The sequence below is a fragment of the Pantherophis guttatus genome, chromosome 7 (assembly GCF_059756535.1).
Source record: "Pantherophis guttatus breed Tessera chromosome 7, ASM5975653v1, whole genome shotgun sequence".
In the NCBI taxonomy this organism is placed as follows: Eukaryota; Metazoa; Chordata; class Lepidosauria; order Squamata; family Colubridae; genus Pantherophis; species Pantherophis guttatus.
Genome location: NC_142069.1, coordinates 42,299,352 through 42,318,066, shown reverse-complemented (window position 1 = coordinate 42,318,066; position 18,715 = coordinate 42,299,352). Strand labels below are relative to the sequence as shown.

The following is an 18,715-nucleotide window of genomic DNA, read 5'->3' as shown; positions in this document are numbered from 1 at the left end:
GTTGGGCTCAATTATAGTTGTAAGTTGAGGACTACTTGTAATTACTTCCCAAGATCTGGACTCTGTACTCCTGTTAATATTCTCCAAATCTGGCAAATATTACTATTACTGCTAATTAATTACACTAAGTTTTCTCTTATTGGGGGAACATCAACTGCCAGTAGCAGGGAAAAATTGCAAACTCATATTTTTAAGCTCATTATTTTCTCCACCATGGCTTTTAGCACTATAAGAAGAGACAGGTGGATAAACCCACTCATCTAAAGTATGTAAAAATGAGTTAAATCTTCAGTAAACTCTACATATAATCTCAGTCCAAAAAATGAAATACTATAACAGATTTTAAAGAAAGAACAATTTGTGATGAGATCTAAATACAAAGATGCAACACAATATATAATGTGGCTCTGAAATACTGTAAGATTACTTCTCACAGTTTTCTTTTTATGTTTCTTAGCAAATGAATAGTTAACATTTTTTCTGCCATTCATTATAACAAATCATTCAATTCATAACCTGTAATCACATATTTACCTTACAGAACAGAAAATTCTATAAGCTAAGACAAATTAAATTACTTTATTTATTTTGTATACTTGGAAACTGCTCATCTCCTCATTGAATGACTCTGGACAGTGTACAAAGAGACATAACAACACAAAAGCCATAATATAGATATGCATAATATAGAATGCAATCTATTGGTTGTTGTTTTTTTAAAGCACAGGGGCCAAAAATGATGCCTGCCTTCTTGTATTAGGAAAATCCAGCACTCTACTATTTCCTCTAGCAGAAGTGTTATTCTTCTTCTTCACTTAATAGACTAATGCTCTTTTCATTAATTACAGCATATTTAAAATCATATGTAAAAAACATTAAATTATGTCAGTCTAATTATACTGAGTGAAATTTGCTTCCAGTTAAATTGTCTAGTACATGCTACAATGATTTAATTTGATTTTTAATATAATTAAAAGATTTTAGTAGATGTTTATAATATTTATAATTGATTTAATTTTAAAACACCCAATTTCCCTTTCCTCCCAATTAACAGATTCGCCTTTTACTGTGGGCAAAATAATTATGCTTGTTCTTCATCAAGATGTAGCTTTCCTGTATTTTTTCATTTTGCTTTTTATCTCCCACAAATTCTGTTCACCTTCACTCATTCAGCTTGCTACATAATTGTACATAGATGTAGAGCATGTAGTTCATAGATGTACAGTACACAGTACATCTACATAGAGGATAAAGGCTGAATAAAATGTCTTAGGTCAGACCTCCACCTTGTGTTTAATATCTTGAAGATGCCAATAACTGAGACAACATTGTGTTCTTTATATAGATTTTCAATTTCATAAAGTTCAAAGTCATACTCACTTTGATTTTCGAAATAGTGTTTGTAAGCTATAGACATATTATCAAGACTGTACCAAAGGGCTTTTGAAATTGCCATTTGCTTCTAATTTGATTTGACTGCTCCTGTGAATTACTTAATATGGATAAAGGGATCAAGGATTGTTGCCCAAGTGAAAGGGATCAAGGATTGTTGGCCAAATATGTCACATTCAAATGAACATATTTAGTTGCAGATCTTTACTCTGCTATTGTAATGGAATGTGTGAATGACCTTGTGGGAGGAGGGCAAGAGGTGCTGCCTAGGAAACAATCAGACAAGAGAGACAGGAGCCCGCAGTGGCTTAATGGTCCGAGAAAGAAACTTAGGAAGGACCCACCCTAATGGATCAAAAGCGATAGTGGGAAGTTTGTACTTTCAGATTTGCTAGATCTTGTTAAGGTATCCTTACAATAAAGTAGAATTAGCTCATTTAGTCATGTTTTCTGTCTAATTTACTTTGGAAGTCTGACAGCAACTAATCCTATAATGCTATTCACATATTCTTTATTTTTCTACATGAAGATAAGGCTTTGCAATGAAATAAATGTCGGGGGCACCATGGACAAAACAGCTTCATATAGTCAAAGAATTCTTGAAACAGAATATATTTTACATGAAAAAAATCTATGAACAACATATGGGATATTAATGTTTACATTTTGAAATTTGAGGTATTTTAAATGGGAATAATATTTCTTGTCAGTTTCAATAAGGAAAAAATAACGAGATATATTTCTGTTTGTAATTTAATTAACATGATCTGCCTTGGGCAAAACTTCTCCAAGCTTCTTAAAGAAGACTTGTAACAATTGATTTGAATATGTGGCAAAAAATTAACAAGCTTTAATTTAAATTACTCCAGCAAGAAAATGCCTTCTCTGGCATTTCATTAATAAATATCATTAATATACACTCATACAGTGTTCTATATTTCTTATTGTGCTACCTGAAAAAATTGTTAGAGGAAAGCTAAAATCTTTATAAGAACTGTCAAACGTATAACTTGATTCAGTATCTAGGTTTAGACTCTGTGTATTTCTAAACCATTAATTTTTCATTAGCAGACAAATTTGCTGTATTTTAAATAGTTATGTGTTTATTAAGCAATGTCTGACAGATTAGTTTACTGAAGTTGTATTGCAGAGTTTCTGTGTGTTATATCTAAACCCAAAAAGCTTTTTTATATCATATTATGTGAAAAAGTACTTGAGTGAACCTAATAATATAGTTCATGTTTGGAGTATTGCTTAACATATCAACACTTCTCTAAGCCATCAACACCTTACTATATTTCATTTATTTTTAGAGGCTTAAGTCCCCTAACACAAGACTGTAGTCACATCAGATCCCCAGAGGTGTGACAATTTTAAAATTAGCAATTTAAATTATTAGGAATTTGGCATAGTGATACTGAAGGTCCAGAGGACACAAAATTCAGGAAGATAATTTAAAAGGAAACATAAACTTTCCATACCACCATGCAGGAAATTCCAATAACACTATAGGCATTTTAGTACTGATACATACATACCCCTGTGGCATTGTGTTGTATTTTTTCTCATATAATATATATGTTTGCAGATAGCGCAAGAATTTTAGGGGACAAAATACTTCCCCAAAATTGGGTTCAGTTTATCCATGTAAGGGTCTATCCACATGTATATGCAGTAATATTTTTAAAATATCCATACATCCTATATATCTTGTAAATAAGGCCCCAAAATATCATCTGATCCTCAAATTTTTAACCAAAAAATTACTAAAATTTTGCCTGTTTGACCAATGGATGTCAATTGTGATAACTGAAGCATACAAAGCATAAGGCCACCTGACATATCTCTAGGTAGCCTTATATTCAGTATATATAAACCAGACAATGTACATCTATTTAAATCCCAGATTCAGGCATCTTTCCTCATTAATAGGGCACTTTTCCCAGAAATGTTAAAGTAATCTTGGGAGTGGCTAGCTTCTAATAAGAGAATGACTAATTTAATTTTTCATCAAAACAAATAAACAATTAGAATAATTGGTCAAACAGCTACTCAATCATATGCAAAGGGAATAATTTCATACAACGTTCATATTATAGAAGAACGTAGAATGAAAATTCCCACCATATATGGATTGCCATAGTACTGCTATAGCCCAAACTATACTCTCTCTCTCTCTCTCTCTCTCTCTCTCTCTCTCTCTCTCTCTCTCTCTCTCTCTCACACACACACACACACACACACACACACACACACACACAAGCGAAGAGAAAGAGGAGAATAATTGTTGAACAATGGAAGAATCTGTACCCCTTCAGATTTTGTTAGATTACAAAACCCATCAACTCTAAACAGAGTTACAAATGCCAGGGATGATAGGAATTCATTCCAACAACAACTGAAGAGCAAAGGTTTCCTACCTTTGCTTTACAATCTCATCTTCTGAAACATTTAAATTATTTTCAAAAATGTTTATCTTGGAATAGCCTAGAATAATATTCTCTAGGGAAAAAAAATCAAGAAGTGGTTCTTAGAGCCTTGATAGTAAAATTGAATTGAAGTTTAAATATTATTAGTAATTTTAATACTACTATTTGTTTTTAAAACAATAAAAGGTGGAAAAATCTTTGACATGCTCATGGATGACTTGCTTTCCTTCTGAGGTAAATGAATGAAACCACTGGACTCCTCCCACTTCTCACCGCTAAATGGTTTAATAAATCACAAGTATTGTATACCAATGGAAATATTGATTTTCTAGAAAACATCTGCCTTAGTCTAACATGGAGCTGATATTCCCACTCCAAAAATTAGTTATAAAAGAGAAGTGTCCACAACATGAATAGTCATGAAGGGTCAGAGGCCAGCAGTCAGTCATAAGGGATATGTCTCATAGCAGACATTCCAGGCTAAGTGAATCCCAGAAGATCACCAATCTGTGAAGTTCCACCTCCATGCGTCATGGATGGTGTGCAAGGGTGGAATGGCATCATCATAAAACAATATTACTCTCATTCTGGAACAAGATTCTTCATGGTTCAACACATTAAAGAAAATGTCCTGTTTCAAAAAACGCTTCAATAAAATCCTTGCTAACTAATATATGGAGTAAAATAATTTAAATTAAGAATTTTCTATGCAGCTGTTTTATAAAAGGAACTGTCTTTTGGAAAACTGCTTTGCAAATCTTGGTAAAGTTAATTTATAAATTAGCATTAAGTTCAACGTTGGCACTATTTTCTGCAAGATAAATTCCCCTGAATGATTTCTATGACTGCTATTATAGCTTTATTCCCTACAGAAACAAAGAAGTGTTTTGAGGAAATGACTGTTTAGGGAAAGAAGCTGCATGTGAAAATTAATGTTCAAACAGAGCTTTCCTCCTGTGTTACATTTCTTGCACTGATCCTAGGACAATTCTATGGGCAACCTAAGCAAATTCCTACATGTTGCTACTTTTTTCTTTTACAAGTGAAGGAGATGATCTTGAATTATGATCAATAAGCCTGTTTTTGGAGGATTTATTTTTCCCTTGTTTGGGACAGACCAATTATTTCTTTATTCTCTGACCAATTCTGAGCTCAGTGCTGGAATTATGAAGTTCTTTTTAGCCTCTGTCTAAAAGCCTATAATTGCATCAATTGCCCAGCCTTGATGCCAGATAGCTGCATTACCTGGGTGGGCAACTAATCAATAGTTTATTTCATGGATGAGAGTAATGCTGCAGAAAATATACAAAATTTTGAACATAACAACTTACATTTTTAAAAAACATTAGAGTCAAAATTATTCCTTTGACTCCTGTATGTTATAAAGACACATAATTACTTCAACTCATGGCAAATATACAATATACACATAGTTATAGTGTATAATATAGTATATAGGCCATAGTACATTACCATTATGGTGTTTCTTTCTGAGGTAAGCAACATTATACCAAGTACAGAAAAGGAATAAATAATAATAAAAAAAGAAATTAAAGGCATAAAATAAGAGAAAGGGAAAAGAAATATAATCTATGACAACACAATTCACTATAGTTATACCTTTCAACATTTGCAAACTATCCTTGCTTCTACCATGTTCTTACACCGATTCATTTGTTCCTTCTCTGCCCTTTAAACTTTTCACCTGCCTGTTTTTCAGAATTTTGTTCACTCCACTAACCACTACTTTCAGATCTCCCTTCCTCTTAATACATTGATTCTTCCTTCAGACACTTGTTCTGTGATTTGATCCTTGTTCATTCTCTTTATGACATACAATGATCAAACTAATGAACCCATTCATTTTACCCTGTTCTTTCTTGAGTCACCTCACTGAGCTAAGTATTCAGAATTATACATTTAATTTGCATTTATCTTTCTCCTGACAAACCCAGTTCTTCGATACAATAAATTGGCTAGAAGCATGCTATTTTCTACTTTCAACATTTATTCCTCAGAACAAACTACATTCTGCTCACCATCAATCTACCAGCATTTGACTGATTGTTATATATAGCAATCCAGTGTTGTCTCCTAGTGTCCAGATAGTTGTCTTTCTCTCCAGTCTGGTTCTTTAGGTATCTATCTACCCATTGCTGCTATAACTGAGTCCATCCACTTTGCTGCTGGTCATCCTCTTTTTCTTCCCTTTCCTTCCATATTTCCCAGATTTATGGACTTCTCAAAAGATCTGAGTCTTCACATAATGTGTCCAAAGTGATTTGAGCTGGTCATTTATGATTCAAGTAAAATCTCTTAGTGGATTTGTTTGATGTTCCATTTTTTAAAAACATTTTCATGTCGTACATTTCTCCATTTTTTCATGTTCAGTAAACATTCTACCAAGGTGTCATGATTCATCTACTTGCTCTATTTTTTCTTGCCACTTATTTATTATTATTCAGTCCATTTTCAAACAAAGTTATCTTGACCAATAATATATTAGTTTGTAATTCATATTCACAGTTACATCAATCTACTTAACATTTATTAAAAATAGTTTGAATTCTTGAGCATGACATAATCTGCAATAAAAAAATACAAGGACATTTTCATTCTTTAAACATGCTTCTAAGGTCACCACCAAGTATTCCTTATGGAGCTTTTTTTGCTCGCTCTAATCTCTTGTACTCTTTTGAACAACATACAAGAGTTATTGAAATGTGTTGCATTTTCTTTACCTCTTTTAATTAACTATTCTGTCCTTTTCCATGTGTACACATGGATAATCATAAACTGAAAACACATATTCAGAACAAACCTTTTCCTAAGCAGAGTATTAACAAATGCTGCTTTAATTCATTATTGAATTTTTAAATGGCCCAATCACTCTTTTAAGTATGGTTGATCATGCTTTCATCTAGCTATTTATGTCACCTAATATTCGAGATTCCATTCATTCAGAATTGTCAGAGTATGAATATAATGAGGGCTGTTTGGGAGCTGAGACAGACTGGAGCCAGAGCGTGTCTTAGTCTGCAGGTTCTGAGTCTGTGCAGAGAAACTGAAACTACTGTATTTTCCGGCGTATAAGACGACTGGCGTATAAGAAGACCCCCGACTTTTCCTGTTAAAATATAGGGTTTGGGCTATACTCGCCATATAAGACTACCCCTCTTCCAATGCACACCAAATAAAAATTAAAAAACATCAACTGGCTCACCCACAATGTAAAAGCAGCTATGCTAGACCCAAAATGGCCCCTGCAACAAGCAGGAACCTCACACAGCCACAAAAAGCCCCCCCAAAAAAACTTTCACACTTTACACACACAAAATTCCACATACACCTTTGTGAGATTTTGTGTGTTTGTGTAGTTAGAGTGAAACACTACAGAAACACTAAATCTCAGAAAGCTGCACAAATATTATTTTATTTTATTTTATTTTAATTTTTATATGAAAGCTAAATTTAAAACTTCCTAAAGTTTAAATGGCTAGGTCTAAAAAAGAACAACTAAAAAAAAACCCAATTAACTATTTTTTTAAAAGCTCCTAAAGGGGAAAAAAACTTACCCAATAGAGCAGGGGTCTCCAACCTTGGCAACTTTAAGACTTGTAGTCTTCAACTCCCAGAATTCCTTAGCCAGCTTTGCTTTGCTGGCTGAGGAATTCTGGGAGTTGAAGTCCACAACTCCCTGCCTGCTTGATTGCAGGCAGGGAGTTGCTTGCTGATGGAATGGATTCAGGCAAGCGAAGCAAGGCAAGCGTTGCGACTAGCAGCTAAGGTAAGCAAGCTGGAGGGGAAAAACTTTTTTCCTTTTACATAGCTCTGGCGATCCAAACTGAGTTGCCTGATTAGCAGGCAACTCAGCTGGGATGGTCAGAGCTTGGCTCGTCAGAGCCTTTCGGGCTGGTCTGCCTGGTTACAGGAAAACGACACCTGGCGTATAAGACGACCCCTGACTTTTGAGAAGATTTTCATGTGTAAAAAAGTCGTCTTATATGCCAGAAAATACGGTAGTTTGTTCTGCTGAAATGAAACTAACTGTTCTCTCCTGCCTTATGTTTTGCTTGTAACTGCTACATTGGATGAATCTGTTATTGGTATTGTAAATTTACTTCATGTTTTATTATGTATATAAAGAAGTTAATGAATCCTGCTGCATCAATCTGCCTGTGTATGCTTTCTGGATTTGATTTTTGCAACGAACTCTGACAAGAATGTTGCACAGTTTATTCTCCAAATTCATCTATGGCTCTCCCATTAACATTATTACTGGAGTATAACATGTAACTACCACCATCCTAGTGGAATTCCTGAGCCAGACAGCCAAACTGGGTCAGGAATTCTGGGAATTGAAGTTCACAGGTTGTAAAAGGGCCACAATTGCCCACCCCTGGTCTAGAGGACACCAATGGATACATACATTCAGTACTGTTCTTATGAATGGGTTACATTCCAATATATTGTTTGTAAGTCAGTTTTGTTTGCAAGTCCAACAAATGTAAAAATCTTGTGCCCTAACCCTTATGCCCTCTGAATAGTAGTGAGTGCATTGACTTTCTCTTGCCCCTTACTCCCATGCCAGGCCAGTTGTCTGATGGCCCATTGTGACTCTTACTAGAGAGGGGCCACTGGCAAGACAACCAGGCATCACTGCCCCATGTGACCACAGGCAGAGGAAGGAGGTATATATGGTGGTCCTAACAGCCAATCTTATTTTCCTAGTGCAAACCTCTCTGAGGATGTTCAGGGAGAGATGGATGTGGACTGTCTTTCTTAGGGTTCCCAGGCTCATGTGTGGCTTGACATATTTTTTTTTCTTGTCTACCAAATCAATGGAAACTGGAGGCTTGGTATATATTGCTGCCAAGCAGTGTGCAGTATACCATAAACTTACCCTTTCCTGCCTTTTTCTGACTTCCAGAACCTTCTAGGTTGGAATTGCAAACAGGTTTGTTTATATTGGTGAAAGTTCACAATCTGAAAGTTCATAAGTAATTTTGGCACATGCTAGCTTGTATACCAAGAATCAAAGCCAAATTTTGCTCCAATGATGCTCACATTGCTCTAGAATCTCTAAACTTTCAATTAGTTTAGTTTTCCAAGTCAATATCCTGTTATCCAGACTCCACCCACTAGAAAGTTCATCCCATAGCACAATTGCTTGTACTTAGATGATCTCAATAAAAAAAGTATTCCTATAAATTAATTTATTCATTATAAATTACATTTATATATTAAGTTCAAATTAAAATAATTTTAACCCAGAGAATTATTTCTTTTTGTTTGATCCCATTTAGAATAAAAAAAAATTTCTTACCTCCTGATTAGCAGCTGCTAGTTCCTCTTCAAGTGTGGAGACCCTTTCTAAGGAAACCCTTAGTCGTTCCCTTACCTAGAAGAAAAATATATTATGTAGCAATTTGTTTTTGATGTTGCAGTTTACAGATTCCATCATTAAAGCGACAAGATGCTATATACATGGAATCTAGATATTACCAACTCTTCCCCATCAACAATCAACAATTAAAATATCTTGGCAACAAGAGTCTTACATTTCATCTATGGTGGGTCTATAAATTTCTGATCTGGTAAATAATTGCTCAGTTAAGCATTGGCTAAGAAATGTTTACTGCTTATATCTTCTTTTAATTTAATGAACCCTTGCTTTTCTTCTCTTTCACACTGGATAGCTCATAGGTAAAGATACAACTATTTCAACCAAGTCATTCTTCATCACATAGCCATTCTGAATTTGCTATTTCTTCTTTATCCATCTTCCTCTTCTCCAGAATAAATTTTCAATAATTTACTTTGCAATTTATATCTTATTTTATTATTTCAGTACAACATCCTTTCTCCAGGAAATCTTTCTATTCATCTCTATTTCTACCTCCGAGGTAGATTTTGCAAATACATTACTAGTATTCTAGAAGACCTTATTCCCAATAGAAGGAAAAGCAGGACTGTGATAAGTGAAAAGAGACAAGTCATAAAAAACATGGTAACAATGAAATGGCCACTCTGTATCTTTGGATGAGATATATACTCTTTGTAACTAACCATAAAAGATATTGTTGTAGGGTAAAATTGAAGAAAGGAATGTGTATAGGAGATCCTGGAGGAAAAGCAGAACAAAAGGTGACCAATACATAGAAAGACTGTTGATTTCCACTATAGTGGACCATCAATCTATATCCAGGTGCCTTAAGATGTAGTTTTAAAAAAATTTCTGTTACCAGTCCACATCACAGAAATAGGCAGAACCAAAAGTTTCTCTTTTTTTCCTTCCATAAATTTGGTGGGATTATTTTCTTTTTTTAAAAAAAAAAAAACAATTTAAGACTATTTTAGAATTTATTGAATAATTTTCATTTGTCTCCATAAAAACTGTATTATTACTTTTGAGGAATGCTGTATTTGGAACAAGCTTTTTTTTTTTTAAATTGCAAAAGTTTTACAATTACATTTTCACCCCTTTTCCCCCCCCACCCCCCCAAACTTCCCAACCTCCCTAACCCTCCCTAACCCTCCCCTCCCCCCCAGACTTCCCTATAATATACTCATAACTCGTAAAAAAAAAACACAAAAAACCCCCTTAATATGACACTTATGTGTAAACTTGAACCCCTCCCTCCCCTGTATAATTTTTCTTTTTACCTCATTACATTAAAATATTTCTAAAACATTACTTTCAAATAAAAGCTATTTGATACTTTCTAGTTTGATATTTGTTCTGAACATATTCTATCCATCTTTCCCATTCCCATTCATAAGTCTCTTGTGAGCAATCTTTTAAGTATGCTGAAATCTTCGCCATCTCTGCAAAACTGGCCATCTTCAAAGTCCATTCCTCAATAGTGGGCAAAGCTTCATTTTTCCAATATTTACCTATCAACAATCTTGCTGCTGTTATCATATACAATATCAGTTTTGTTTCACCCGATGTAAAACCCTTAACTATACCCAATAAAAACAATTGTGGAGAGAATTGAATTTTTTTCTTCAAAACATTCTGCATGACCCACCAAATTTTTATCCAAAAAGCCTTAACTTTCCTACAGGTCCACCAAACATGATAATACGTACCATCCAAACATTCACATCTCCAACATTTTGGCTGAACATTAGGGTACATACATGACAACTTTTTGGGATCTAAATGCCATCTATAAAACATTTTATAGAAATTTTCCCTCAGGTTCTGCGACTGTGTAAATTTAACTTTCTGAACCCAAATTTTTTCCCATGTTTCCAACATCACTGGTTCTTCAAAATTTTGTGCCCACTTAATCATACAATCTTTAACTAATTCGGTTTCTGAATCCCTTTCTAGCAAAACATTATAAAGCCTTTTGATATGCATTGGACCTTTCTCTTTTATATGTCTAACCAATTCTTCCTCATGCAACATAATACCAGTTTTTTGGTCCTCTTTCCATCTCAATTGTAATTGATTATATTGTAACCATGTTAGATTAATCCCTTCGTCCAACAGTGTCTGCAATGTCTTCAGCTGCCATCTGCCCGCATCTGTAAAAAGAACCTCTTTGTATAACCCCCCCCGAGTGACATTATATTTGTATTCCACAAAGTATGACCAAGATCCAGCCATAGCGGTATTTTATAATCCCATTTGAGTCGGTGCTTCTTCCAAACTCTCATCAACGAGTCTCTAAGTATATGACTTTTAAATACTTTATCAACTTTGTCATCATAAAATAAGTAAGCATGCCATCCAAATTCAAGATCAAAACTTTCTACATTCAATATTCCAGCCTTTTTACTTCCAAACCAATCACTTGTTAAAGTTAAAGCTGCTGCATCATAATATAACTGTAGGTTTGGAAGTTTAAGACCTCCTCTTTCTGGAACCTCTTGCATAATTTTCAATTTCACTCTCGGCTTTTTCTCGTTCCAGACAAACTTATTGAGTCCAGTTTGCCAGACTTTCAATTGTTTATCACTTTTAAGCACCGGAATCATTTGAAACAAAAAAAGAAATCTTGGCAAAATGTTCATCTTAACTGCTGCTATTCTTCCAAGTAGAGACAGCTGCAGTTTTTTCCAAGTCTCCATGTCTTTCTGCACCTCTCGCCACAACACCTCATAATTATTTTGAAACAATTTCATGTTTGATTCTGCAACCTGAACTCCTAGATATTTTACCTTAGGTACAGTCTCAAAACCTGCCCTCCTTTCAAGCTCATGTTTACGATCTTGTGTCATGTTTTTAGCTATCATTTTAGTCTTTTTTGGATTCAGTCTAAAACCTGAAACTTTACCATAGTCTTGTATAATGTCCTTCATCAAGATTATTGATTCCATTGGTTGTGATAGGGTAACAACCAGACCATCTGCAAATGCCTTTATTCTGTAATCCTCTTGCCTAATCATTATACCTTTCAAGATATTAGAGTCCCGTATTGTATTTAGCAAGACTTCTAGTGTTAGAATAAATAAAAGTGGGGACAACGGACATCCCTGTCTTGTTCCTTTTTCAATTTTAAACTCTGTTGTCAAACTTCCATTAATAATGATCTGTGCCTTTTGCTCTTGGTAAATTGCTGAAATCGCCTGTATAAATTGATCCCCAAAATCCATCTTTTTTAAAGTCTTTAGTAGAAAATTCCAATCCACTCTATCAAAGGCCTTCTCTGCATCCAAAAAGACCAGAACTGCAGGAATCTGTTTATTCTTCTCAAGATATTCCAATAAATCTATTACTTGCCTTACATTATCCTTCATGTGTCTGCCCTCGATAAATCCCGCTTGATCATCATGAATAACCTTTTGGATTACTGGCATCAACCTGTTGGCTAATACTTTCGCATAGATTTTATAATCTGTATTCAAAAGAGATATTGGTCTATAGTTCTCTGGTTTTTTAGGACCGACTTGTTCTTTTGGTATCAAAGATATATAAGCAGTTGTCCATGATGGGGGTATTTTACCCCCTTGTTGAATATTGCAAAATAAATCTCTGAGTTGTCCCGCCATTTCAGCTTGCAAAGTTTTGTAATACACTGCGGTCAAACCATCCGTGCCAGGAGCTTTGGCTATTTTTAACTGTTTAATTGCTACTATTATCTCCTCCTCTGTTATAGGATAATTCATTCTTTCCTTTTGTTGATCAGTAATTTTTGTAACTCTTTTATCGTTTAAATATTTTTCTATAAATCCATTCTGCACCTCCTCTTTGGCATATAGTTTGGTATAATAGTCCACAAAAGCTTCTTTAATTAATTTTTGTTGAAAGATTTCTTTCCCTCCAATATCAATACTATCAATAGTCCGTATACTTTGTTTTTTCCTCAATGTGTAAGCCAACCATCTGCCCAGTTTATTAGCGTTACAAAATGTATTATGCTTCGCATATTGTAAGTTTGTTGCAACTTGTTCCGCCATAAGCATTTGAAATTGGTCTTTCAAAAGTTTTATAGCACTGCATATTCTTTCATCTGTTGGATTTTTAATAAGTAACTGTTCTTTATTCTTTATTTCTATTTCCAATTCAGATCTTTTCTTTTGTCGAAACAGTCTATGTTTAGAGTTCATGTAGATAAGTACCCCTCTCATATAAGCTTTACTTGCGTCCCACACAATTTCAATTGGGGTACCTTTATTCAAATTTATTTCAAAAAATTCTTTCAAATGCTTTTTAAGTTCTGTTGTATTTTTTTCGTATCTAAACAAGTTCTCATTTAATCTCCAAGAACGTCTCTCAACCTTATCCATCTCAATTTCTATCCATACTGGGCTATGGTCAGTCAAAGTTCTTGGAAAAATCTTTGTTCTTTTTGTCTTGACAAGTAAGTCATCTGACAACAAAATGAAGTCAATCCTAGAGAAGGATCTGTGTCTGTCAGAAAAAAAAGTGTAGTCCAATTCTTTTGGATTATGTATTCTCCAAACATCTTTTAGTTCCATATCTTCTTTCATGTCAAAAAAGGTCTGTGGTAATCTGATCCTAGACTTTGCCAAACTCTTTTTATCTAATTTAGAATCAATTACTCCATTCCAGTCTCCCATAATTAAAATAGATCTGTAGTCCCATTGCAGTATTTTAGTATGTAACATCTTATAGAAATGGTCCTGTTGTTGATTGGGACCATAAATTCCAATCAGAAGAATTTGGCCATTTGCTGTAAGCAATTCAATTGCTACAAACCTACCATCTTCATCTGCTTCTATAACTTTAGCTGTTAACTTTTTATTTACATAAATAACCACACCATTCTTTTTTTGCGAAGTTGAACAAGCTTTTAAAATTACAGAAATTGGCTTGTTTTTGCCTGTGACTTTGAATTGTTCACACCATTATACCACAATATACCATTGTTTTTTGAAGCACAATTACCCTCTTCTCTCCTCTTCTATTGTGACTATAAGGAGATTGGAAGTATTTGCTTCTATTTTCAATTAATGGTTTTTCAAAATGTCAAATTGGAAAAAGATGTTCATTTCAAACATGACTTCTCAGAAGAAACAACTTCAGCACTGGATAATGATAGTTGACTTATTCAGAAAAGAGAACTGGCTAGAATCCCAGCTGAGATACAGTAATAGCAATAGCATTTAGATTTATATGCCATTCCATAATGCTTTACAGCCCTCTCTAAGCAGTTTACAGTCAGCATATTGTCCCCAACAATCTGGGTCCTCATTTTACTGAAGGATGGAAGGCTGAGTCAACCTTGAGCTGGTGAGGATCAAACTCCTGGCAGTGAGTTGAATTAGCCTGCAATACTACACTCTAACTACCGCACCATTACAGTTCTTACAATCAAGTAAATTACAATGTTGTTCAAAATAGAAGCAAATGTTTCTGATCTATCTCCAATCAAGCTAGGAAAGGCAAATGGAGAGGGAAGTGCTAAACTCTGATGCTTACACATGCCCAGATCAGATTAATTTAACCCAAATCAATGTCAAAGAGAATGAGCAAAATAGTTTTTTTAATATGCATTTTTATCCTTAGACATAGACATAGACATTTCATTTTCATCTAACAAAAATTACATATTCTAGCTTTTCTATGAAGACCAGGGACTACTTTGTCTTGACAGTAATAAGCATTTCATTTCCATAATCTCAGAAGTATCCTTTTCTATAAAAAATTATAAATTGCAAATTGAGCTTCCTATCAAATTTTATGAATTTTATTTAACTGACAGTATAACAACAAAAGAATGTCTTTTTTCTTAAATCTTTATGTGAAATAATGACAAATCAATTTAGCTTTTGTTTATGTAGCTTGATATATTATTGGGCATCATCAAGCAATTCAGTCTGCTAAACCCAGTCTATTTGTAGGAGGGTGGAACATATAGAATTAACTAAGCAATCAATATACTAAAGATACAATAATTGTCACTTATTAAAAAGAATGCTGAAAGGTTATTATATAATTTGGGGGAGGGAGATATTTTTATTTACTAAGATAAATTCTTTGTTGAATGTTCAGACTAGTGGTTTATTCATTAAAATGCTACAAGAACATACTACGTTGCTATCTTTCTAATGGTGGGTGGCTTTGTGGGGGGAGTCTCTGGTTTTGCAAAGTGAAATTAAATTATGAAAAAATATTGGCCTTCAAAGCCATTTCCAGCAGTGTGCAAATTCTGACTACATAGTTTAAATTTAATCACTATGGAAACTTAAAGGTTTCCTGGGACTTTGTAATATTGTTTGAATGGCAGAATAAAATTATTTTCAATAGTTTATTAGTCCTCTAATAATCTAATAGTCCTCTGCGAGACTGGCTGGGAAACTGTCGTGGACTGTTGAAAATAAAGATCATATGACTGCAGCAATAGCCCAGCAGCAGTCAACATACCGAAACAACTATCATTTCCCCAAATTTCATTCTCCAGATTTTGGACAAATTCTGTAAATTAGTCCATTTGAAGTGATTATCTTGATTCAACAATTGGTACCTGTATTGTGCACTGTTTTGCCCAGTCTTGTCATAACAAGAGTTTGACAAGTATATAGTTATGTTTTCTACTAATTAATTGTTGTTAATTGACTCATTTGGAAATACCTACAAACTCAGACAGTTTTATCCAGCTTGAACACTACATGAGTGGAATCACCTCTATGGATATTGCATTTAGGGCTCAGAGCTTTGGACATTTTTTTCATATGAAGATTAGTTTTATTGGTTAGGATTCCCCAGATTGTTAAGAATTTAGTTTTCTGTGCATGTGATGAATCTGCTATCTGCAATGCACATTGGAAGCGGGAAGCAAAATTTATTTTAATCAATGCTACAGTATGCAAAATGGAGAAATACTATCCTACCATTTACTTTTTTTATTGTGACTCTTTTATAATAAATTAGCATTAAAAATAAGGCATTTCAACTAGATACTGTAGATCTGATAGTCATACTATTAAAGTTAAAATCTAATTTCCTCACTAGGCACAAGGCAATCTTTAATCTGATATTTCATTTACTGCAACCATTGAAGGTATATTTTAAATTGTTGATAATAAACTGACAACTTGATATTCCTCATTAATCCTTTGATTTTAGGTCAGTGGAAGGCAGGTTCTTAATAAATTAAATTAATACAGAAGAACAAAGCGCTTAAAGCAATGTTTAATTAAGTGGAATTTAGTTTAGGGTGACATAGTCTTTCTCAGATCAGCCTACCTCACAGGATTGTTGTCAGAGAAATACAATGAACACAGATCCTCACATATGCAATATTAAGATCCTGGAGAAAAAGGTTGGATTTTAATTCTTTTCCTCATCATTATCATGAAAATAAAAATGTTTCAAACATCTGAAATGTTGGAAAGTATGGACTTTCTTTCAAAAACCTGGGAAAAGAAATACATGCCCTTCTGATAATCTGAAAAGACTCCACTCCACCCTTGTATGTTGGTGAAATCTGATATCTGCTCTGGAAATTAATAAATGAATTTCAAAAGTCATAAAATGTAGCAATAGTTCAATGTTTCCTTTTTGAGACAGGAAAAAAAAAGAAATGAGGAATATACAAATACTCAGTAAAGCTAGTTCTTCTGAATGGTCTGGCAGTGACTTCACTGAAGGGCACATCACATCCGTTCAATATAAAGGCTTGTCATGATCAGCAGAACATTTTGGCATATAGTTTTTTCCTCTGTTGCTATTTCAAGAAGAACAGCAACAAAAAAGACAAGGTGGGGAATAACATCCTGAAATGATCATCATCACATATGTCAACAGGATGAGGAACAAATCTTCAGTCTGGGGCGGGGGGGGGGAGCAAAGAAAAAATATGCAAAGTAAGCATTTAGTTCCATACTGTACCTTTTCATCTAAAGCCTTATGATGCTCAAACAAAGATTTCAATGCTTTCAGAACTTCAACTTCACTGGAAACTCCCGAGGGAGACTGTGCTTGGCGTTTCACCACTGTCATTCTCAGTGACCTTTCATGTCTTGAAACAAGGCACTCCAAATGTTCCAATAACAGCTGTTTCAACATGAAAAAGGTAGCTCATTAGTACCTAAAGTTCAGTGCCACTGTATTTCTAAAGCCTAAAACAAAATCATAACAAAAGTGGCAAGTTTTCCAATACTGGAAATCTTATAACACTTCCCCCCCCCCAAGCTTCTGTGTAGACAAGATGGCAGGAAATAAACTGTACATAATAATTATTGGAACTCTTGGAATAAAGTGCTTCATTTTCACTTGCTATTTATTTATTCATTAGTTAGAACTAAGGAGAAATTTAGAACTGAGGAGAAATGAGTTAGAACTCAGAAAAAAAATTCCTAATGGTGAGAGCAATCAGTCAGTGGAATAGCTTGCCTTCAGAAACTGTGGGTACTCCATCACTGGACAATCATTTGTCTGAAATAGTATAGGATCTCCTGCTCGAGCAGGGGATTGGATTAGAAGTCCTCTAAGGTCCCTTCCAACTCTATTATTCTATGTTCTAGATTTATATCCCATCTTTCCTGCAGGAGCTCAAGCGATGTACCTGACACTTCTTCTTCCTACTTTCCCTCATAATCATCTTATGAGGTAGGTTGGATTGAGAGAGAATGACTTGCCTGGGCGGATGGACCATCCATGGCGGATGGAGGACTTGAATCTGAGTCTCTCTGGTCCTAGTCCAGTTCACTATATCACAGTACCAGTAGTAGTAAACTAAGAAAATCTAATAATATGAATATATTGCTAATTGAGACAGAATTGAAATAAACTAAAAAAAACCCCAATCCGTATATAAATAGTATATTATGATTAAGTTAACATTTAACTGACAAGCATCAGCTTGAATCAAAATCAGCAGGAGCCTCAAAAAGAAAGGACTCTTTACTGATGGGAATGCATCATGATCTACTATGCTGGCCCAGTGAAGGATGATAGATAGACTTCACAGTCAAAGTCATCCATATGTCTTCCATTCTTATGGGAAGATTAGCACCTGAGTTTCCCTTCAGCTAGTTAAGCACTTCAGCCACTTCTCAATTAGCAACTCCCTTGTTTCGTGACCATTCACAAATACAACAGTAATAAATGGAAATTAAAAAAATATTTTCTGACCTGTGCACACATTTAGGACTAAATTTTGTGTACCTGACAATAAAAGCCTTCAGTGAGAAACTGATTAAGATATGGTTAAGTTCAGGCAACAATACCGGCCAGCTGGAACATTTTTAATCAACTAATTAAGGTCAGTGAGCTTGACTTCAGCACTTTTTAGGGATAAGTTAAGCAATGGAAAAAAACAGCTCAGGAAGATTGCTTGTCTAAGTAATCTTTTAGTCTCAGGAGAAGGGTCAAACAAAAAGAAAAATAAAACAAGTTAGGCACAGGCCACCATATGAGAAAACTTTATCTGACTGAAACTTTGCAATCTCTTTCTCTTTTTCTCTCTCTC

At 34.4% G+C, this 18,715-nt stretch overlaps 1 protein-coding gene across 13 annotated transcripts in view; it reads right to left on the bottom strand.

The window, feature by feature from the left end:
- PPFIA2 (PPFI scaffold protein A2) overlaps window positions 1-18,715 on the bottom strand; it is a 218,903-nt gene that overhangs the window by 75,948 nt on the left and 124,240 nt on the right. For all 13 annotated transcript variants that reach the window (XR_015728940.1, XR_015728938.1, XR_015728939.1 and 10 more), the window contains 2 exons: window positions 17,134-17,298; window positions 9,148-9,222 (listed from right to left, as the gene is read on the bottom strand). Coding sequence is in view for 9 of the 13 variants with exons in the window: in XM_034402810.3 (XP_034258701.1) it covers window positions 9,148-9,222; window positions 17,134-17,298 (240 nt within the window). In the remaining 4 variants the exon portion in view is untranslated. The remainder of the gene's footprint in view (window positions 1-9,147; window positions 9,223-17,133; window positions 17,299-18,715) is intronic.